General features: G+C 42.1%; 1 protein-coding gene across 1 annotated transcript; it reads right to left on the bottom strand.

Moving 5' to 3' along the window:
• Window positions 1-21,847: 21,847 nt before the first annotated feature.
• Window positions 21,848-23,723, bottom strand: LOC147435863 (uncharacterized). The gene has a single exon (XM_086488783.1). It carries the CDS (start codon window positions 23,638-23,640, stop codon window positions 22,189-22,191), a length of 1,452 nt encoding a protein of 483 aa, XP_086344909.1. The 5' UTR covers window positions 23,641-23,723; the 3' UTR covers window positions 21,848-22,188.
• Window positions 23,724-24,233: the final 510 nt, after the last annotated feature.

A 24,233-nucleotide genomic window follows, 5' to 3' on the forward strand; every position in this document is an offset into this window, starting at 1 on the left:
AGATAACAAAGCTTGAATCTTGCTAGGGTCAACCTCAATTCCTTTTGCTGAAATTACATGGCCAAGAAGAATGACCTTGCTCTTTCACCAATGTGACATTTATCTACATTAAGCTGGCCACCCAAGGTTTGCAGCCATGGTGTTATGAAAGTTGTCTTTTTCTTGTCTTCTTCTGTAATGCTAATCTGAAAGTAGCTTAAGTAGCCATCACATACCGTGTAGTACTCATGACCTGCTACCTCATTGAGAATTTCATCTTGGAATGGGAGGGGAAAATGATCCCTCTTCGTTGTTGCATTGAGAGGTTTGTAGTCTACACAAACCCTCCACTTGCCGTTCTTCTTTGGTGTGACTACCACTGGAGATACCCACTTTGAGTCCTTGACGGGGTAAATAAAACCTGCCTGTAGCAAATTCCTTACCTCTTTGAGCAATGACTCTTGTTGAATTACCCCAAGCCTTCTGAGATTTTGCACTACATGCTTACTTCCTTCCTTGAGTCTTATGCAGTGTTGTACCATTGTGATGCCTGTGATCTTGTCATAACCATCAATGAACAGTGTGGTGAAGCTACCTAGCATAGAGATATATTCTTTTCTCTCTTCACCATCTAACTCATTGGAGAGCATCCGATGTAACTTACTTGTATCCACCAAGGGTTGCGTACATGATGGTCCCTCTTGGTTCTCCGGTGGTGTTTTAGATTGTGTCAATATTTTTGGGTCTTTGAGGATGACTCCCATCACTTCGATGCTATTGTTTCTCTCTTCAATTGTTGTCGTCTCTTCTCCTGAGGTGATTGAAGAGTCACTGGTGAACTCATCTTTTGATGCCTGCAAGATCATGTTGTGTTGATTCCCAGTCTTCATGTCGTAGAATATGGAATTTCCTTTTGCATCCTTCATTTGGATCATTCCGGTAGACCAGTCTTCCTTAGCCTCCATATCCATGAGCCATGGTCTTCCAAGAATGATAGGATAGACCTCCCCTTTGTCTGGCATGAAAAAATGTCTACCTCCACTTCTGCGTTTAATGCCTTTACTTTGACTGCATTCACAATGCCTACGCACTTCGCTCTGACGTTATTTGCCTTTTTGACTCGGTAGGGTGCCGGCCTATTTACCTCTAGGCCTAGATGGTGCATCATTTTCTCACTCATGACACATATCTGTGCGCCACCATCTATGTACACGTTTGAGATACATTGCCACTTGATGTGGACATCCATGATCGGTAGGATGTCGTCAGCATTCCTCCCAGAGATAGCCCCAGCTATCCTTGGTCTTGACTTTCTAGTACTTACCATCTTCGTCCATTATCTCCTCATCCTTGGTGCAAGATGGAGTAACTGGGGCCAGGTTATCTTTGGACCCTACATCAATACATCATGAACTAGGTCATATGGTTTAGCATACTCACCCAGTGAAAAATCCACAATGTCAATCTTCTGTCGAGGCTTAGATGCCTGCTTGCTAGACTTGCCTTTTCCTTTCATCTTCTCCTCCCTTTGAGAGGCTTCTTCGTGCCTGGCACGCTTCACTCCCATGGAATCCACTTCTTCTACTTTTCCTTTTCCTTTGTTCTTCTCTCGGACCGGCTCTTCTACCTTTGCCTTCCCTTTAGCTTCCAGGCTAATGACACTCACTGCTTGGTTTCTAGCAGGTGGTGGAGGTAGCGGTGGAATGAGGGATTGTGGTGGTGGTGGTGGTTGTACAGGTGGTCAAAGGATTTCGACGTGGAATCGGCCCTGGTTTCCTGGGTGGTGGTGGTCTTGCCCTTGGTGGAGAGATCTGATTCTGTCTTCCTCCTCTATTGAAGTTCTGCCTTCTTAGATGTGGACAATAATACATGCCATGGCCATCCTCCACACAATTGTAGTAGTGGTATTCTTGGTTTTGCCTTCGTTGTCCTCTCCCTTGCTCTGGATTTTTGACAAGTGCATGCCTTGCTGCACTAGATGCATGGATAGAATTTCAAGCTGAGTAGTGATGCGACTCAACAGGTCTTGATGCTCTTCTGATGCCTCTTGTGGTTGAGTTCTCTGAGCGGCTGTTGCAGTCACTGGGGTTAGTAGGACTGAGCTCGATTCCTCTGACTCGTTGACTCTTGCTTGCATGCGTAGCTTCTTGTCTTTAAGGCGGGCTACTTCCACTGCCAACTCATACGTTGCAGGGAATCTCCCCTTCACCTTCTCTTTAAGCGACGACCATCGGCCAGTAATGAAACGGTCCTTCTTCAAAAAATTAGGCACTCATTCACCTTCCTTTAGTGAGGCAACCCATCGCTCCCACAAATCCACAAACTTGGACTCATAAGTGGCATACTCTAGTAGACCTCCCTGCTTTACTCTATCGCACCTGCCATAACTTTTTTGAGGCAGTGCCTCCACCAAACCTCCTCACAAAGGCAGCACGTAGTATGTCCCATGCATTCTTGGTAGCTTGGGGCAAAGCATTGTACCAAGACTTGCCCTCTACTTTCATCGGTAGAGGAAAGATTCATACCCGTGAGGCATCATTATCCTTGTTGGAAACCACATAAGCGATGTCAAAGTTATCCAAAAAATCGATGGTGACGTCTTTTCCCTTCTTGTCCACTGAATGTGGGAAAAGCGAAACTTGCCTTGATAGTAAATCAATGAGAAAACAATTGAAATTTTTTTTATTTTTTATTTGGAATGACTTAGTGATTCATAAAGGTTTATACATGGGTGGAAAACTTGAGCAGGAGATAAGAAGAGCGCAAGGCTAGGATAGAATAAAGATGCTTACATCAAAAGAGTGTAGTAATCAAGAAGGGGCAAGATGATGGGACATTGGGATCTAAGGATCTCATCAAGCATCTCTGCTCTGAATAGGAAAACAATCTTTTGCTGGTAAAATATCTTCCTATTAATGTACACATTTGCATGCATGTGTTGCAAGAAATGGAAAGGAAAGACTTCTAGCCTATTGTTATTATCCATGTTGGGTGTAGGGCAAGGTTTTGACCACTAGAGTTGCATATCTTAAGTGTTGACAAGGTGACACCTTCACCACATACCTCTACCTCTTGTTGAAGTCTAGATAATCCTCCATATTGGGTTCAAAACAGACTGGGCGAGAAGAGTCTACCTCAATCGGCTTTCCATTTCGCATGCGGTGACGATGTTTGGATGGTTGTACTTGACTTGAACTCTCTAGTCCTAGAGAGAGCGTAGGCCCGCTTGGTTCCACCCAATGCTTTAGGCTTTGTGGCTTGGACTTTGTGGTTGATGTAGTTGACAACACTTCTCTGACCGTTGGAGAGAAAACACTTGGTGCTATACAAAACCTCCTCCATCGGCACTCATTGACAGAATGCTTTGGTTGACAACAGTGATGACATTTCTTAGCCCTCCCTCTTGATGCTCTTGATTTGCAATTAGCACGAGCAATGTGAGATGGGGAGCCTACCTCTTGGATATCGACAACAGTACAACCTGGAGTAGCACTTCGATGAAGGCGGTCAATGCTTCTTTAGTCTCTTCTTCTTCCTTTCTCTATTTGGAGAATTCTTTCAGCCATTCATCCATGATTGATGACGCGCATCATTTCATTCTTGTAAACTGAAGGTTTTTGAGAAGCCCTCCTCCGTGGGGCACCAAATGAAAAGCGCAAAGCACAAAACAGACCCCAACGACCTCTACGCCAAGACCGTGCACGGAGAGCTTGTCACGGGACATGAAAAGGGGGCACCACCTAGCTTTTGAGTGGCTAGGATGCAAACAAAAGTAATTTAAAACAACACAAATATTGCACACCAAGAGATAGAGATAGAGAGAGAGAGAGAGAGAGAGGGAGGGAGGGAGGGAGAGAGAGAGAGAGAGAGAGAGAGAGAGAGAGAGAGAGAGAGAGAGAGAGAGACGTAGGTGGAGAAAACCCCTCGGGATGTGAGGGAAACCTGATTCAAAGCGATATTGACGGTAACCTTAGCTACGACGAGATGAAGACTGTGGTGATAGAGAGAGATAGAGAGCCTATAGTGCGTTCTCTAGAGGAAATTCCATACACACGGAGGCATTGTATATCTATGCATGTGTGCGTGCGTGTGCCATGAACTTGTGTATGTATGTGCATGTGAGTGTGTACGTGCATGTATATGGGGTTGTGTGTGGGTGTGTAAGTGTTTGTGTGTATAGGGGTGTGTGTTCGTATACGTGTGTGTGTGTGTGTGGGAATGGGGTATAAGAGGAATTATATATTTATTATATATTTTTGATGCTTTTACACGCTGCCTGCTCGGCTCAGAGAGCATGAGTCAGAGTGCGTGAGGCTATGGTAAGGAGAGAGGGCTGGGGTGAGTGTGTAGGTGTTTGTGTGTGTGTCGGCAATGAGCGAGAGAGAGACGGTGTGACTGCGCCAAGCATGGCAGCTACACAAAGAGCTAAGAGAGAGAGAGAGAGAGAGAGAGAGAGAGAGAGAGAGAGAGAGAGAGAGAGAGAGAGAGAGGCTGGGGAGTGTGGATGTGTATGTGTGTGTGTAGAGGTAGATGTGTGTGTGTGTGTGTTGGTGAGAGAGAGAGCGAGAAAGTGTCTATGCCTTCGGGTTGAACAAGGGGGGGGGGGAGAGAGAGGATGGGAGTGAGAGAATGGGGTGTGAGCGAGAGCTGAGGGGTGGGGTGGGGGGGGCGGGGGAGATGGGGTGTGTGTGTATGGGTGGGTGTGTGGGTGTGAATGAGAGAGAGCGAGAGATTATGTTTGCGTTGGTCTCATGGTTACCGAGGAAGCCTGACGAGAGAGAGAGAGAGAGAGAGAGAGAGAGAGAGAGAGAGAGAGAGAGAGAGAGAGAGAGAGAGAGAGAGAGAGAGAGAGAGAGAGAGAGGGTTACTATGGAGTGAAAGAGAGAGGGAGGGAGGGAGAGGGGGGCTGAACGAGGGAGAGAGAGAGAGAGAGAGAGAGAGAGAGAGAGAGAGAGAGAGAGAGAGAGAGAGAGAGAGAGAGAGAGAGAGAGAGAGAGAGAGAGAGTATGGACGAGGGGGGGATGAGGGGCTGTAGAGAAGGCCAGGGAGAGTGGGTAATGGGGAGAGAGGGGGGAGTGGGTGAGGGAGAGAGGGAGAAGCTGAGCGGCCCGCCTAGGTTGACAAACAAGAGGGAGAGAGAGAGAGAGAGAGTATTTTATGCTGAGGACGAGGGAGTATGGACGAGAGGGGAGAGATGAGGGTGAGAGTGTGTGTATGTGTGTCTGAATAATGAAAAGAGAGAGGGAGACTCTTGTCCCATTGAATGGCGGCCCCTCGTGGGTTGACGGATGAGAGAGAGAGAGAGAGAGAGAGAGAGAGAGAGAGAGAGAGAGAGAGAGAGAGAGAGAGAGAGTTCTGCTACATGTAATAATGGAGGAGGGAGAGGGGGGAGTGGTGCCAAAGGAGGGGCGTCCCACTGTGAGAGTATGCATGGGAGGGAAGGGGGGGGTGGGGCGGCAGGTTTAAAAATATTTTTTCTTCCATTTATTTTTATTAGGCTCCCCCCGAAGTGGGGTTGGTTCTCGCGGCTAGGGTTTCAAAAACCGATCGTCAACGTGTGTTTGTGTTCCCTTGCACCAAGGGGTGTTTCTTTCAAATGTTTAATGGTGTTGGCAAGCTTCATAATTTGGGCATCCTTTTCCTGCATTTGTTGTTGAAGAGTTTCAATCTCCCTCTCCAAAGAGGCAATACTATCTTGTAATGCCGTTGTCTTGAGCTGAAGAGATTGACATTTGTGCATCCACATATGCAAAGAAGCACCTGCACACATACACAACCGCTTGCAATAGCCTAACAAGCTTGCTTAGCTCCTCCCAAGATATTGAAGAAAAATCAAAAGGCTATTAAAGGATGGATGGAAGTAGCTTATAGGATCGTAAGGGTACAAATGGTTGCCCACCCAAATGTCAACATTTGTCTCATCAACGACACGGCTCGTGATGACCTTTGATCACCCTCACATGCGGCCTTTGGTGCAAACACCGTGGGCAAGTGAATATGTATGCTTTTGGTGTGCGGAGTACGTGGTGGTGGAAGCAAATGATTTGTGATGTCTGTAAGCACCATGGTAGCTGTTGAGGAAACAAAGGATGAAAAAGATAGAGGGAGAGGGAGAGGGAGGAAGATGGGAGGAGAGAAGGGGGGAGGGGGGAGGGAGAGATTGGGGAGGAGGAGGAAGGGAACAAAGTGTTTCTTATTTTTTGGGAGAAAAGATTTTGAAAAAAGAGGGTCAAAAATTGATTTTTGGGTATGTATATAGGTTGGGAGGGAGTTTTAAGTCAAAAATAAGTAAAAATGAGTTTTTTTGAAAAAAAAGTCAAATTTTGGCTCTTAGTGACCCATGTTTTTGTTGATGTGGCCACACCCGTTGTCAGGAATTTTTTGGAGCAAGGGATTGCGCATATGTACATATACATGCATGGTGCATTGAATAAAGGATTGCCCATTTTCCAGAGCTAGGTGGTTATGTGGGGCCCACATGTGTACAGGTAGGACAGCATGTACATAGTGCATCGATTTTCACTATCACCAATACCAGTGCGTTTTTTCTATAATAAGGAGGAGTTGGTAGCACGTAAAACTTCTCGAAGAAGCTATTCACGGGCCGACGACATGAGGTAAGCATTTGCGTCAGATGGCATATAGTGGCGTCAGGAGGTCGAATGGGGTCAATACTTGCACGTGGAGAAATATGGGCACAACGTGGTGTTTTCTTGTGATACTTATGCACAAAGGTCATCATGGGGATCATATTTTGGGGCCAATTCACGTGGTGGCGGGATGCATTATTGAAAAAAGTCGAGTGCCAGGTGTGCGTATGGATGCAGCAGGGTGACAACTATGCACTGCGAGGTCAGTTTTTGGCCTGTTCAGGGTTCGTTTGAGGTCATCTAAAAGGCCAAGGGTGCCCAAGTAATAAAGCTAAGTGTGGGAACTGAAAACCAAAGAGAAGACCAGAAAAAATGTGGAGAAGAGAGGAGGAACAACCGTAGGTGTGTTTTGTGCTCATTTTGGAGCCTGTTTTGGCCGTAAACTGCTCATCCGAGGTCGGATTTGAGCACTTTGACATTGTAGACTGGGGTTTTGGGCCGTTCCGGACGCGATGGTGCTGTCCATTTTGCCAAATTTCTCACTCTTTTTTTGTTGTTTTGGCTGTGTAAGTTTCTCCTATGAGTGAAGATTCTGCTCCAATTTGTGATTGTATCTGGCATAATTTACCCATATTGTGTGAGCTGTTTGTCCCATTGGTGTTGGCCCAAGCTCATTTGTATATAAACATCAGAAGTTATCCTCTTTTGAGCTGAGTTTTTTGGGTGTGTGTGTGTGTGTATGTCTGTGTGGAGTGGGCAAGTGGATAGTCTCTCTCCTCTCACTTTATCGGTGTGTTCCTTGTCTCGGCCAGGTGTGTTGTGTAAGCCAAGTGGTGCCCCATAGTGTGTGTGTATATCATTCCAAGAGTGTGTTTCGGGTCATTATAGAGGCGTTCTGTGTTTTTCCATCCCGCTCACATTCTTTTGGCGCCCCCACGGAGGATCTTCTTCGAGTACCTTCTGCTTCGAGCTTCAACCTTCGAGATTCGGGATTACAGGTTGCAGGTTGCAGATTACAGGTTACAGGTACAGGTACAGGTGATTCACACAGGTACATGTAGCTGGAGTACAGTGATATACTAGCAGTGATGTCACTTGCAGTTGTTGTGGGTATGCATCACTTGGCGCCTGTTTGAGCGCATTGTCTGCTGGATTGTACGTTACTTGTGGAAACTGCCAATGTACGCATTTGTGGAGCCATACTTGGTTTTATTTGGCAGTCCCAGCCATTTCTGAGACTTGGTCTGGAAGATAGTCATTTCGGAGACTTGACTATACGCGATTTGCATTAGCCTTCGTGTGAGGGTCGATAGCGTGAGGTTTTATTGAGCTGGGGGATTCTCAAATGTGGAGATCCTTTCGGTGATACAGGTAGCTGGAGCACCCTTTTTGTGACCTCGCCATAGGCTATGTATTAGTGATTCCTATTTGATGCTTGGGTTTTATTGTTGGCAGTTTATGCATACATATACAGTCTATATTTTGGGTTCTTACTGCTCTACTTCTGGGGAAACTCTGTCAAAATTTTTGCAAGTTATGATGGCTGGTTTTTGGGTCTTTTAAGACATTTATGCTGTTATGCTACTGAAATTTTGGCAAAATCAGAGGATAAGTCAGATGTGCCTTCTTGGGAGCTGCATGGTTGACTTTAATGGATGATCAAAATGGACCTCAGCTCACTACTTTTCATTTAACTCAAAGAATCCAGATTAATGTTCATGTGTCGGGGAAGATCTTTTTCCAGCAGCGCATAGTCTTTATGTTCGGGCCAAGAAGATTAAGAGAGATCCTGGAATGTCCTTTGCCTGTTGTAATTCCGATGATTAACTATGAAAACTCATTTGATGTTCATGTGTTTGTCCTTATCTAAAGTTGAGCTCCATTGAAGTTTCTAGGAATTGAGTCAGTCAAAAGTTTTGGGTTCTTGTACGTGTGTTCGAAGGGGTTCTCAAAGCATTGTAACTTGGGTAGCCATGGCTTTCTCTTATCCGGAGTTTCATGGAAGAAGTGACGAAGATGTGGACCTGGGGGATTCACCATGGAAAACTTACCACACCACGTAAGTGCAGGGGAGGGGGGTTTTTTCACAAGTTATATAAGCATATAAGTTAGGGCAGGCCGCCAATAATTTATCTCCCAAGCTTAAAAATAAGGGAGGGGGTATCATATTTAGGGGAGGGGAATAACCTCGGTTGATTACTTGTAATGATTGGTCACCGGTGAGCACTAGAACTCAGATGATTTTTGGGGAATTTTTGTATCAGGTCACATGTTAAATTTTGCATCAAGCCAGTCATAAGTAAGGACTGATCTAGACTAGGTCAAGGGTTGATTTATACCAGCTTTGGATGGGTAAAATTGTACAAGTAGCCAGAGTGCAGGTTGATTGGGCACATAATTTGAAAGTCAAACTAAGACACATTGAGGGTACATCTAGTTATCAACAGAAGTGGTTCCTTAGTATGTTGCCAGTCACTATGCTACACACTCTTTGACTAGCTTTACTCAATTAGATCTTGTGAGACCCAAATTTTATATGTAAGATAGGGGTATGATATTTTTTTTCATTGATTGTCGTATAAGCGTAGAAAGGGGGGTCATATTTCCTAATATGAGTTGTATATAGGGGTTTTATCAAAGTTGTCCGCTTGCAGGTGGAATCCCGTTTTGTATATAGAGTGAATCCCCCGGGGATGTGGAAGACTTTTTGGAAAAGATGGAGGTTGCCTGTATTAGCAACCAGATTCATGACCCTCCGCAGATGTTACGTCTTCTCCAAATCTGTTTGAAGAGTGATGCACGAGTTTGGTCTAAAGCATTTGAAGAGGAGTTGCGTGTAGCGGATCCACCTGTAAGGTTGAGTTGGGACAATCTACGGCATGGATTGGAAGTGGATTTTGTGAGATAGAAGATCCTGACAAAGTGTGGCAAGAAGTACAGGCTTTGGTGTAGAAGGAAGGTGAGCCAGTAGATGCATACATACGTAAGTTTTCATTGGCATGGGAGCGGATGTGCAAAGCCTTAGCACCACAAGTACCCCCGCCTGACATGATGAAGAACGATAGGTTCTTGGCTGGTCTTTGGGAGAATATACGTTGGAGAGTGGAGCTAAAGAAGCCTAGGACATATGAAGATGCACTATAGGTAACAAGGAACAAAGAGTGGAAGCTGAGAAAAATGAGCCAGTTAGGGGTGGAGTCTTTGCCCATGAGGTCTGAGTTTCAGCCTATGGATTCTTCACAAGGTCGTATGCCAGGGGTTCATCATGAGCCAGTGGTTCCTATTACTCCTCAGGTTATGCCAGCAGTGGTCACTACAGCAGTGCAACATGATGGGCTAAGGCAAGACATGAGGCAAGTGGTAGATTTAGTGAAGAATCTCAGCCTAAACATGCTAGGTCAAGTGGGAAATAATCGAGGACGAGGGAGGTTTGCAAATTAGCCAGGAGGTGAGGAAAGACCCAGGAATGGTGTTGGACAAAGCAATGGCAGGTTCTAGAGGCAGACGTCCACATGTTATAATTGCGGAGAGTTGGGACACATCAGCCCGCAATGTGATAAGCCACCAAGGATGGGGGGAGACATGTATCCATTGCCAAGACAGGTGCTAACTAGGTCCAATGATTATGGCATTGAAATTAAGGGAGAAGAAGGAACTAGTGGATTAACCCAAGAGGAAAAGGGGAAGACAAAAGTGATCAGCGTAGTCACCTTGGAGAAGGCATCAAAGCTAGAGGATACATTAGTGATGCCTATTGGGAAGAGGACCACAGAGGAAAAGGAAGGAAGAAGTGCCCCAAGTCCTAGTAAGAGGAAAAGGAGGATGTCAAGGCCAAGAGGAAAAGGAGGGATCGTCGCAAGTTTCATGTTTTAGATTTTCCACTAGGGGATGGGTAATTAAGCTATGACTTGAAGGAGGATTTGACGAGCAGGAAAGCAGATGTTACTTTTGGGCAGCTTATAGAGATGGTGCCTAAGCTAAAGCGACAGTGGAAGAGGATGGTTAACCCAATGGAGAAAGAACCAAAGAGAGGTTCAGTGACGGTGTTGGCGATGGATGAGCTACCAGACATTTTCCCAATAGTAGATGTGTGGCATAAAAGGAAAAATTTGGGACAAGGTTATGTGGATGGTGGAGCCCAAATATGCGTCATAACACACTCATGCGTTGAGAAGATGGGTCTTACAGTGACTGCGGTGTCAGGCTTCCAGATCAGATTGGCAAACCATCAGAAATTAAAATGTTTGGGTGTTGTAAAGAGCTTAGAAGTGGAAGCATATGATGCAAAGGCAGTGGTTGATTTTCATGTGATGCCAGCGGGGTTGGGAGCATATCCTATTATACTGGGTAGACCATGGTTACGTGCAGTAGGAGCTGTTCAAGATTGGCGACATGGTACGATTAGCCTCTATGGAAAGACAGGTGCCAAGAACCTATATAATATGGATACAAGGAAACAATTGGAAGAGCTTTATGAAGATGAGGATGAGTCTAGTGATGAAGACTATTCCACAGTGTCTGATGAGGATAGTGATAGTACTACCAGCAGTGATGAGGATGCTGATGTTGCATTTCTTTTGATGGACAAAGGAATCCAGGAGTCTGGTTTAGTTGCATTTGCGAATGAGGTTGAGGATGGAAGTGAAGGGCCTATGAAGTGATTCAAGGGCTGATGTAGACCAAGGTTGAATTGTCAAAGAAGTAGGAATTGATGACACAAATGATCAGTGGAGACCTCTCAGCTATGGAGAAGGAGATATATTTGTACATGCCGGTCTATGCCAAAGTTATTGATGGTTTTCTTGATGCAAAGTTGATATATGGAATCTCTACACGTTTTCCTTGGGAACCAGGTGGAAGCTTGATTATGTTTTTGAGGCAGGGAATGCAAAGTGTTTTTGTGTGGGATCCAGGTGGAATGAATATCTGTTTCTGCTGTGCTGCTGAGCATGAATGCTCTAGCAAGCTAGGGGATGGGCAAATTATGTCAAAAGTTTTTTGGAGGAAGAGATTGTGCATATGTACATATACATGCATGGTGCATCGAATAAGAAATTGCCCATTTTCCTGAGCCAGGTGGTTATGTGGGGCCCACATGTGTACAGGTAGGACAGCATGTACATAGTGCATCGATTTTCACTATCACCAATATCAGTGCGTTTTTCTATAATAAGGAGGAGTTGGTAGTGCGTAAAACTTCTCGAAGAAGCTATCCGCGGGCCGACGACATGAGGTAAGCAGGTGCGTCAGATGGCATATAGTGGCGTCAGGAGGTCGAATGGGGTCAATACTTACACATGGAGAAATACGGGCACAACGTGGTGTTTTCTTGTGATACTTATCCAGAAAGGTCATCATGGGGACCATATTTTGGGGCCACTTCACGTGGTGATGGGATGCATTATTGAAAAAAGTCGAGTGCCAGGTGTGCGTATGGATGCAGCAGGGTGACAACTATGCACTGCGAGGTCAGTTTTTGGCCTGTTCGGGGTCCGTTTGAGGTCATCTAAAAGGCCAAGGGTGCCCAAGTAATAAAGCTAAGTGTGGAAACTGAAAAACCAGAGAGAAGACCAGAAAAAACGTGGAGAAGAGAGGAGGAACAGCCGCAGGTGTGTTTTTGCTCATTTTGGAGCCTGTTATGGCCGTAAATTGCTCATCCGAGGTCGGATTTGAGCACTTTGACATTGTAGAGTGGGGTTTTGGGCCGTTCCGGACGCGATGGTGCTATCCATTTTGCCAAATTCATCACTCTTTTTTTGCTATTTTGGTTGTGTAAGTTTCTCCTATGAGTGAAGATTCTGCTCCAATTTGTGATTGTATCTGGCATAATTTACCCATATTGTGTGAGCTGTTTGCCCCATTGGTGTTGGCCCAAGCTCATTTGTATCTAAACATCAGAAGTTCTCCTCTTTTGAGCTGAGTTTTTTGTGTGTGTGTGTGTTTGTGTATGTCTCTGTGTAGAGTGGGCAAGTGGATAGTCTCTCTCCTCTCACTTTATCGGTGTGTTCCCTGTTTCGGCCAGGTGTGTTGTGTAAGCCGAGTGGTGCCCCATAGTGTGTGTGTGTGTGTGTGTGTGTGTGTGTGTGTGTGTGTGTGTGTGTGTGTGTGTGTGTGTGTGTGTGTGTGTATCATTCCAAGAGTGTGTTTCGGGTCATTATAGAGGCGTTCTGTGTTTTTCCATCCCGCTCACACCGTATACTTCCTTCACTTTCAAAAAGCTAGAGAGAGAAAGTAACCTGTTAGGTCAACATCCTACATTTGTCTTAAAAAAAGGTTAGAAAAGCCTACTCAAAACTACCTTCTTCAATGTCCTTGTCCCCTTAACCCTACACAACATTAGCTTTAATCCCTAAAAATTAGGATTCCTTACAAGGCCCATGCAAAGTCCATATTTCTCCTAATGTGACAGGAGACATGAATTGTGATCCATGTACCCTAGTGTCAAAAACACAGGTCCCTCGCAGTTTCTTGATCCCTGCTATGTGGTTTTTATGTGGTTTGTATCACTTTAGATCACCCAAAAGTCAATTCCTAGGTCTGTTTGTTGGTTTTTGGACTTGAATGACTTTTCCCTGTTTTGATCCACTTGTTGAAGTTTTTTGGTACTCTTGCTTTTGAAGAATTTGTTTATATTGGTCTCTGTTACAAGACTGTATGGTCTATGTCCAAAAGATCAACAGGGGTCATGGATCACGATCCCTGTCCCATGAGATCTTGACCCCAATTTGGCTTGGTGATTACATGCAGTCTTTGCGACACACTTCATAACTTATTTTTGAATTTGAAAAAAAAGTTTCTAATCAAAAGAAAGAATTGTATCTTCCTTGCGGTTTGTTTTAAACTTGCAATTGGTCTTTTGGTGATTTGGTTAACTTTTTGCTATTTTTTGCTATAATGTCTTTTACAAAAGTTGTCCCAAATGTTGTCAGCTACTCATTGCTCAAATCTTAGCTCCAAATGATCAAGGGGGACATGGGTCGCGATCCATGTTTGACCACTTCTAAATATAAAATTTAGTTAGACGTATGCTTGCACCCTGTAGAGATTAGATTTCATTTATTTTTAATTTGGATTTCAAAAAGTCAGAAAGGTCCAAATTTTGGTCAAATTTTCAAGGGCTTAGAAGATTTTTTCTAATTTCTTGATTTGAATGATTTTTTTGTGTCAATTTTTTTAAAAGTGTATATCCAATGATCTTGAGCTACACTAGATCCAATGGTACCAGTTTCTGGTCAAAATGTCATATGGGGTCGCGGATTGCGATCCATGTTCTTGCATCAATTGGCCTGAAACTTTTTAGATTGACTATTTTGGGTTTGCTTATTCCCTTTTTGCACTTATTTTTGGGTTTAGATTAGCTTTTGTGTTTTGACCATCAAATTTCTAAAATTTTAGAGTTTATGGTCTTTCTTACCAAAATATGGTTTTGATAGTTTTTTCCCTAATCTTTCCAACCCAATTTAATGGTTTTAACATAATCCTAAGTACTGAAATGAATCCTATGAACAAAATTCAACAAATAGTACAAGACTGAAAGAAAAACGGATGATGGAACAATAATTTTGAAGCATTAAAAAAAATGCAGAATGAAATGCGTTTGTATCTCACTCACAACTCCCAATACCTCTCAAGACTAAACCCCGAGTCTAACTTCCTGACTGCTATGTGTAAACGGAATGGGAATCAAAATCAAAGGTCTCTAAAGTAAAAGCTACGACTAGGTCACTCACCACTTAAGGATCACTATTCCCAGTAATGGTGCCAATGTTAGTGGGTCGCCGCGGTGGACATCTGCAGGATAGCTATCTGTCACTAACATAATCAATACTCAGGGAAGCGACTTGGATGGGGCACGGAGCCTCTTTGAGGGTGTCAACATCAAGAAGTGAACTTACAGAACAAAGCCATCTCTAGCACTAGCAAATCTATCAATCTCAAATCTGGAAAATTGTCTATGTCCTATGTCACCGCACTCAGTCGTCATGTTAGTTTGGTACTCAAACGGAGTCCAAATGCAATGAAACTTTAGGAGGAGATCTAAGACACCTAGAAGCACTATCCTACTGAATTTAATCGCAACCCAACAAGGTACCAAAATCACCATCCATCATGATCAAGGTCCTGAAAAGTGTAACAGAACATACCAGAAAGGTTGCCCTATGGTCTAGGAACACTCTCCTATGGTCGACGAAACGTCAAAAAACAAACATTAAAGCACTCAAAATAGTCAAGTTACCTCGCTAACGTGTAGCCATGAACCACAACAAAATTGACAATGATTACACTTAAATTAAAGAGCAATAGACAAGGAATACAATGCAATAATCAAAATCAAATTTAAATAATAGAAGCTCAAGAAAAATGGATTACAAAGCACATGAGAGTAGCCGCTCTAAGTCGTACACTCCAAAATTCAAAAAAATTGATAATGATAATGCCCCCCTTCCCAATTACAAAAATTGGGCTTTATACATAGGGCTTTCTTGGCCAATGGCTAGCTTTACAAGGCTCAAACTCAAAATAAGATTTTACACTCTAATCTGGCTAAAATTAGAGACTCTCATATAACAGCTAGATTGGATAGAGTATATATGAGTTTTGATTTGCTACAAGACTACTGGCAGGTGAGTTGCTACAAAGACAAGTTATTTTTGAGCCGCAAAAGGATGAATCATGTATAAGTTAGGATGGCCCCACATGGATCGGTCTCTGTTAACCTTATAATAGTGAAAGATAAGATTCAAGAAATTTTTACTTCTGCCTTTAACTCCTTTTCCTCTTTCTTTAAGGCTTGGGATCATGCAGCTAGGGAATCTCAGAAGCAATAGACTAGCTAAAGGTTAAAGGCTACAGACTTAAGAAACAACAAAAGAATGATAATTAGTAAATATATTGATGATCTGAATAAAGGTTTTTATGCTAATAGTCCTCCTTCTCTCCCTCTGATTGAGCTTAAGCCCCGAGCCAAGGCCTCCGTCCTTTGGACTAGGGAGTTTTTGGCAAGTAAAATTGATAAACCTCATAAACATATATTTAATCTACTCAAGAAAAATAAAATTGAGTATTTTATTCCCTTTCTAAAATACAAAAATGGAAATATTTTTTACTCTCATAAAGAAAACATAAACGAAGTTGAGGATTACTTTTCATCTATCTTCTCCCCTCCTCCTCTAGAGGGGCTGAACTCACTAATGCCAGAGAAACTAATGCTAAAATAAGGGGGGAAAATTGTTCCTAAACACCTAGCTAAAGTGCTGGATCAGCCCCTTTCTGAGGCGGAGATCATAGATTCTATCTCAGCTCTCAAAAAAGGTAAAACCCCTAGTTTGGACGGTCTACCCAGTGAATTTTTCCATGAATTCAAGGAGTTACTTTACCCTCTCCTCCTAACCATTTGGAAAGAGGCATGTAGACTAGGAGCTCTTCCTACCTCTATAAATATAGGAGTCATCAAGCTAATTCGTAAAAGGGGGAACAAGGATGACTTAGGGAACTGGAGACCAATCTCTTGTCTGACTTCTGTTTATAAAGTTTTGGCCTTGTCTTTGGCCAGAAGGCTAAGGCCTATAATGAATTAAATTCTCCTCCCTAAATAAAAAGGTTTCATCAAGGGAAGATACATTCTTGATGCAATCATCACACTCTGGAAAGCAATTGAGTATGCACAAGACACTCAATAAGATTTCATCCTCTTCAAAATAGACTTTGATAAGGCCTATGACATAATAGAGTGGAATTTCATACTTCAGTCTCTCTTTGATATAGGCTTTGGAAAGAGCTTCATCAAAATTTTTGAAGTTCTATTTGGTAATGCTTGTGCTAGAATTTCTATCAATGGAGATCTAATTGGTCTTTTCCCTCTAAAGAGGTCTATGTCCCATAGCTCCTTTATTGCATGCTATTTGTTCAGATGCACTAGGTTGGTTGACCTGGTACTATAGCAATTTGTTGATGACACCAACTGTATTTTGGATAATGATCTTCAATCTATTGAGGAGTTTTGGCACTGTCTGGATATTTTTGTACATCAAGTGGGTCTATTATCAACCACTCCAAGACTGTCTATAAGTCTTCTAATGGTCAAGTCCCCCAAACAATCAGAAACTCTGGATTCCAACATATTGAGGATGGTCAAGTCTTCAGATTACTTGGCATTCCCATGGGTTTCAAGGTAACTTTTCAAGCAGAGGTGGGAATGGGTTGTGACCAAGTACAAACAAAAGATATTAAGATGGTAGTCTCATCAAGCATCTACCTCCTCAAGAGGTTTCATTCTCAATCATTATTTGCTTCCCTCTCTAATTTATTTCTTCTCTTGTTGGAATCCAACCAAGTATCAACTTCAACAAATCATTGCCATGTCAAGAAACTTCTATGGGGTGGTGAAACGGACCAAAGAAAAATCTCCAAAGTAGCTTGAATCACCTTCTATCTACCTAAAGAGCAGGGAGGTATGGGCATACTCAATCAGGAAATCTCCACCATGCTAGCACCTAAATAGGTACTCAGTTTTGCCAGCTCCAATGACTACTAAGTTGCACTTATCAATAGGGATAATCAAGTTTCAAACTTCACAAGTACAAGGTCTGAACAAGGCTATTCAGGGATCTATTTCTTTCTCTCGCTCATTTTCTTCCAACTAGTTGAAAAGTAATCTGTAGGATGTGGATCTCATCAAGCACACTTGGAAACCCTCTAAACAATTTCTAACTAATCTTTCTTTTTTACTACTTGACTCTTTTTGGTTTGGAGGTTTTGCAGCCCAAGCTAAGAAAGGCCTCTGTATAAAATCTCACAGTCGTTTTAAAGTTGGAATTACACCATGTGGAGATGTAATCTGCCATGGGGAAGCTCAAGTCCTCCCAAGCTCTATAGGCCGAGTTCTCCATATCTCCTTCTAATGTTGCCTGGTGTATAGAGAAAGCAAAGCAATGCATGTCCCACCTTAAGATTCTTTCCATAGAAAATCATATAGCCGATCACTCTTCTCATGTGGCAAACGAGATATACGAGCAAGTCAAGCCCAAAGGTATCTTTGAGGATGCCCAAAGGTATCTTTGAGGATGCTCTCAAGAAAAAGCTCAACCAGAAGTGGAAGGTGAACTAGAGTTGCAAGCAGTGGACTTACAGATTCAGATGTATGTGGGACTATCCATATGCCACCGAACATAGTGTCCCATTGTGGCTAATGGCTCATCAAGGTATCCGGTCTGGTGACAAAGATGCTAAAGCTAGAATCAACAATGGTTTAGGCTCCAGGTGTAAAATTCATATTGAGGACTGCAAACACATATAGTTTAATTGTAAAACCAACCGGTAAATCATCAAATATTGTCAATATAGTATACTCCATGTCAGTGGAAGGACCCTTGAATTTCAAGATCTCCTTCTAAGTAATAGAAAAGGATTGGATGCGTCCGTATGGAACATTTGGAGAGGATATAAGGTGTCTTATATGGCTTCAGAGGAATGCTTCAATTTTCAATCATGCTACTTCACTCCCCCTTTGGCTATTGAAGCATGAGCTTCAAACCTCAGCTAGACGAAACTATGCAATATGATTTTTGAGGCTTCACTTGATGGATCTACCCCTACTAACATTCAATGTATCATTAGATGGAAAAAGTGGAAGTATCTTGCATTCTTCTAGGCTAAGGATGAGATATATGTTATTGTGATGTATAAGTCTTATGGCCATTCCTCCCCCTATCTATGGGATCTTGTATCGTTTTTTTTGCTCTCTTTAATATAAATTATAGTTTCCTCGAAAAAAGATCAAAAAATGCTTTTGTCTTTGACAGTTGATTGGATGCCCACCGCTCATAATAATGGGTGTACCTTTCAAGAGAGTTTTTTGCCATTTCTTGTGATCATCATCATTCATGCTTGCCTTGTTCTTAAAAAGAAAGAATGGAATTTGAATTACTAGAAAAATAAAAAGAAAGTACAAAGACCCTCAAGAAGGGAGAGGGTGGCCCTGATGTACAGGGTTAAATCATATACAAGGTATCTTTCATCCTACATCTTATGGCTCAGTAAAACCTAGGAATCTTAACATGCCATTGTTGCCACCTGATGGATTTTTACATATCAACTATAGACATATCAGAGTCAAAAGCTTTAAAATTTTCCTCGCAGAGAGCATCAGCTAACTTCTTAAGTTCAAGGTAGAGTAAGTGAGTGTGTTGAGGGGGAGAGTTGTAGACAATTGCATTCATGTTGAGGTAGATAAACCGTAAAATTATTCCTCTCCATATGTTCCACAGAGGAACATCAAAACCTTTACAATTTCCTAGTAGAATATCTTTGGCCTCAACAGTCATGAGTTTACATAGCATTCCACAATTTTGAACCTTGGTCAGTATTGCCTTGCTATCTCTGTAGGTGAAGAAGAGATGGGGGATGTCTTCTAAACATAAAAAATTCCCATCTTGAGAGCTTTGCTGCGACACCATACCCTCGATGCAGTATTAACCAAAGAAGGGAACTATGTTTGACTGCAATATGGTAAGCCTAGATGCATTGAAATTTGTAAGTTCATTGTTTGTAGCTCCACTATTGCTTCCATTTTTTGTTGAGAATTTTCTTAATCCTCTCCTCTACTCCACTCTTTGGCCTGAATTGTTGATAGATTTGACTGGAAATCCTCCCAATTTTAGCCTTGTGGAGACCACCTCTAGGAAGGAGGTGTAGATGAGCTAGAGCCTCATGCAATCTTGCCACGTACCAAGTTGTATCCCTCTAAGATAGATGATACTGAGCTTGGATAAAAGACTCCTCTTTGATGCTTAATCCATCAAACAGGTCTCCCCAAAAGTGGATACCTGTTTTGTAGCACTTGTGAGCTTTCATGCTCAATGGTAGCTTACTTTTTTTGCAAAATAGCCAAACCAAGGTGAATCCTTCAGAAAGCAGAAAGCAGTACAGATTAGAGGAAAATGAGCGAATTCTCCCTTATAACTTGCCAGAAGGATCTGAACAGAGAAAAGGCCTTCTGCATTTGATATTTTGTAGGCTGTAAGCAGGACAAGAAATAGATTAGTGAGGGCATTATGTAATGATTTAAAACAAAAGCTCTGCTAGATAAGGAAGATTGATTATTTTTCCATGTGAACATCTTTTGCCTGAGCTTGTTGAGAACCCATTCCGATCCCTGCTTGAAGATAACTTTGAAACCCATGGGAACCCCTAGAAGTCTGAAATTCTACCCATCCTCAATCTGCGTACATCTTGAATCTGTGACCACAGTGGAAAAGTTCTCAGAGGAGGCTTTGAACCCTGTTTTAAAGTGATTAATGACAGATCCATTGAAATCACAAAAAGTATTGAGGCATGACCAGAAAACTTCCATTGTCTCCAAATCATTGTGCATTGATGCATTAGTATCATCAGCAAATTGTGCATTAATGCATTAGTATCATCATTGTGCATTAATGGATTAGTATCATCAGCAAATTGTTGCAAGCATAAATGTTTACATATCCCAGGAATGTCTATGCCTTTAATTCAGTCTGCTGTCATTGCATCATTGACTAGCCATCGCAAAGCATCCGAGCATGTCACATAAAGTAATGGGGCAATTGGGCATCCCTGTCTAATAGATCTCTAAGTCAAGGCATAGTGACCTCAGAATTTCACAAAACATGAATATTTGGTGGGAATTCAATGATGCGTATATCCTTTCCACAATTCAAAGAAGATGAGAGTATATTGGTTTGTCTTGGCAATGAGTATTTTTAATCTTTTCTAACCAATAAAAAAATTGTGCATTTAAAAGAAAAAAAAACTCCTTTTTCATTAGCAAAAAGGGGAGGCGTCACTAACACCTTACCCCTTTGGCAAGCCAAAAGTAATTTTTGAAAAGACTATGATAGCATTAGCTACTACACCCATTCTAGTTAAATGGTTGTTAGGAGGTCTACTTTGGAATTACAAGTAGCTACAACTTTTGAGAGTAAGAAACTACACACGGCTCAACAAAATTACTTTGCTAATGACCAAGATGTGTATGCCATCATACATGCACAATGCAAGTGGCAGCACTATGATGTAGAGTTTGAGATAGTGTTTAACTATGAGAGTATCAAGTGGTTCACTACTTGGACAAATCAAAGAGCCACAAGGATAGATGGGCAAAGATGCTTCAAGCATATGGCCATATGCTATGATATCCCAAGGGATGATACAATGTTGTAACTAATGTGTTCAATTGCATACTTTAGTGTCAGATAGGAGTGGTCGCTTAAGTGGAAACTAGTTGAGACATTTTAATGTCAAAGCTGATAACAAAAGAAACATTGCACCCATGTTGATCAAGAAGTCCCAACTCTTGTTAGCTGCTTATGACATAGATGGAGTAGGCATCCATGTTGAAGCAACATCATGAGATATTTAATTTACATTATTAGTTAATGCTCTTGAATGTAGCTTTCTCATCCTTGTCAAAACTTCATGAAATTTTTGAAAAATGCTTACATATTTATGAAAGCAAAGTGCACACTCAAAAACCTCTTGTCATTAGCTGTAGACCAAGATCTACAAAATACTAGCCCACAACTAACGCTCATAAAACGTATTGCAAAGAAATAAAACTTTTAAGGATTCATAGTAGTCATTTATGCCCCTTGTCTTGTATAGAAGTAAGATTGAATGGCCATTTTTGGTGCATAAAAAGGAACTCCAATACGAAGGCATATTCCTACTGTGGCAATAAATTTCATTAGTGTCATTGAATCCATGCAATTCCATTGTATACATGGTCTTCTTTGACCCATTCTGAAACCCATTCCTCAGCCCAAGATACTCATTACCTAAGTCCATTATTATAGCCTATGAATAGTCAAAATAACAAAAAATATATAAATGTGGGGTCGTCGTCTAGAAGATCAAAGACCCCCATACAACCAATTTGCAGAGTAGCAAATTTAAGACATCAACACTCCCTGCCATCTCAATCAACTGAAAACAACTGACTCAGGAAGCTGAACTTTTTGAGGCATGAAAACACCGATACAAACTTCCAAGTCAGTTACATTGTTGCATGCTTTTGTTTTGCCAACAAAAACAATAGCTGCATAGCCAATCATCCTAGGGATCCATCCATTAATGTTACTAGCTAGGCTTTTCCTCCTATCATAAACTGCATGACCAATTGTTCATTACACTGCCCTTTAAAAGCACCAAGCAAATATCGATGAATTCCATACTAGTGAAATTTGTAATTTTCCCAACAACAAATTACTACCTACCTCAACACAGGGCTTCAGAAGAACAGTAGAGGAAAAAAATTATATGACACAGTTTATTTAACAAATAAACCTGATTTGGGCGGTAAGAATTGCTGCCCAAACTTTACATTGTATGTAGCTCTTTCAAAAGAGCTTGAAAAGAATAACATCCACATGAAGATGGGAAAATTATTGGAGGGTTTTTCACAGAAACCCTATTCACAAGTATGCAGTAAATGTTGAATCTCCACAGCAAAGAGATTGGCTTCATGCCCAATAATTTTGGCTGGCTAGAAGAAAATAAAAATTGCCTGGGCAATCTCGGCACGATCCAAACTAGCTCCCTTATCCTCTCCCTTTGATCATGATGAACTATCTAGAACATGTAATACTTACTTGGACTTAGCCTTCATATGCAAGAACAAAGCTACTAATCCAACCACAACTATGGTACCTCCAGATATAACCAGGGGTGTTGTCAAACCACCTAACCTTAATTTGTTGTTTGTAGAAGTGGTCAGCTCTTGCAGTTTGTACTTGAGCTCTTCTTCTTTCCCATGCAAACTCTGAGCTCGCTCCTCAACTTCATTTAGACAACCCTCCAATTTCTTTATGTCTTCTCTCAATTGAGAAGAAACTATCATTTCAGTCTCCTGTTGCTGCTTTAACATACCTTCCAAGTCCTCATTAGAACGCACCAATTGTTGCGTTTCTATCCGCAAATCTGCCACCCGACGCTGAAGGTCCTGTGAATGTTGGCGCCTTGCATCAGTTTCTCCCTCCTGCATGTCAGAAGACAAACGCAAGGTACAAAGATCACTCTCTGTACCTGCTTTTTTCATGCAAGCAACCTCAAGTGCTCTTGTGTTGTCTACAATGTCTGCCTCTCGACTTAAGGCGTGGCCTGTGGTGTCAAAATCAGCCCCCAAAGCATGCAACTGGCTTTCAAGATCCTCAATATGTGCAAGAACATCTGCCTCTCGTGAAGTAATAGCCTCGTCTTCTAACTGATGTAACCTTGCTTTGGCTTCATAGAGTTGATTTTGTAAGTCTACTTCATTCTCTATAATAGATGACAGTTGCCCACCAAGCACGGCAATGGTTGCTTGCAAATCAGAAACCTTCCGCTCCACCAAAGCTTTTGCAGAAACCATGGTTTCTAATTCACTTAAGAGCACCTGCCCCTCCTCTTTCAACTTAACAGCCTGTGAGTTCATGGTCCCATTGCTTGCATGTAGCATAGAAATCTCTTTAGAGTATTCCTCATTCTCAAGCTGTAAACTCTCTATATCGAAGCAACTTATGTAGACTTGAGCTTGCGCAGCTGCCATGGCTGTCTGCTTCCATTCTAGATCAACCGCAAGCAAAGACAGTTTCTGCTTTAATTCTGCATGTGCTGCGTCAAGGAACTGATTTCCAGAAGCAATTTTTGAATTCTCATCGAGCAGATCAATCTTCTGAGCACGCATGGCCTGCACTTCTTGCGCCAGGCAGGCAGCCATGGACGCGTGTTCAATTTTCTCAGCTTCCAAGGATGCAATGTTTGCACTAAAAGCTTCTCCATTTCTGAGGGTTTCAATAAGCTCCTGCTGCAAGATACATGTTGTCTGCTCCTTCTCGGAGAGAGCATTTCGCAGAGATGCGACTTCCTCCACTAAATCCTGGTTCGCCGCTATAGATCCTTCGATTTCTGCATTGACGTTGGTCGGCTCAGAAGAACCGTCTGAGGGAGGATTTTGATGAAGGTCGCCATGACAGCTATCTGCAGGGGAAGGATCGGAAAAGTTAGTAGAGCTTGCATCAAGCGGGCTTCGATCTGTGGAATCCATAACCCTAATCTGCATCAAAGAGAATTATGAGGCCGCACTGAACATTTGGAAACTTGGGTGTATTAATTGTGAGAACGCGGCCCTGAAAGTGTAGCCTACCAAGGATGTCATTCGAATGCAAAGCAAACTAGTCTTGCTTGGTGGGCCTTTCTATATAACATCTATAGAATATAATAGGACATATGCATATTGACATTTAGTATTTAGCACTCAAGGGAACAAGAGCATGACTAATTTGGCAAGGGCGGCACTGCGTGAAAGGGATATACCTTTGAAAAATGCTATAATGTCTATGTGAGGAGACAAAGTTAAGTGCATCAATTATTAGAGATTATAGGGATGGTTACAGTTGAGATTATATCTGAGCGAGGTTGTCTATTAATGAATGTTTTTTCTAGTATACGTGCTAAATTCTTGCAAACGGAAAGTATTTCAAGAAGAAATTTTTCATCGAATGGTTGGTACTCCAGAACATCGGCTCGTATTTTTGAAGGTGGATGTCGAGTGTGTTTTGCCTTTCTTCTTTTATGATTATGGTTATTTGTGTTTTGTCTTTCTTCTTTTGTACTTATTCTTGGTACAATGAATGAGGACAAAGATACATGTAA

The sequence above is a fragment of the Adiantum capillus-veneris genome, chromosome 18, assembly GCF_014529385.1.
Source record: "Adiantum capillus-veneris isolate H3 chromosome 18, ASM1452938v2, whole genome shotgun sequence".
Classification (NCBI taxonomy): Eukaryota; Viridiplantae; Streptophyta; class Polypodiopsida; order Polypodiales; family Pteridaceae; genus Adiantum; species Adiantum capillus-veneris.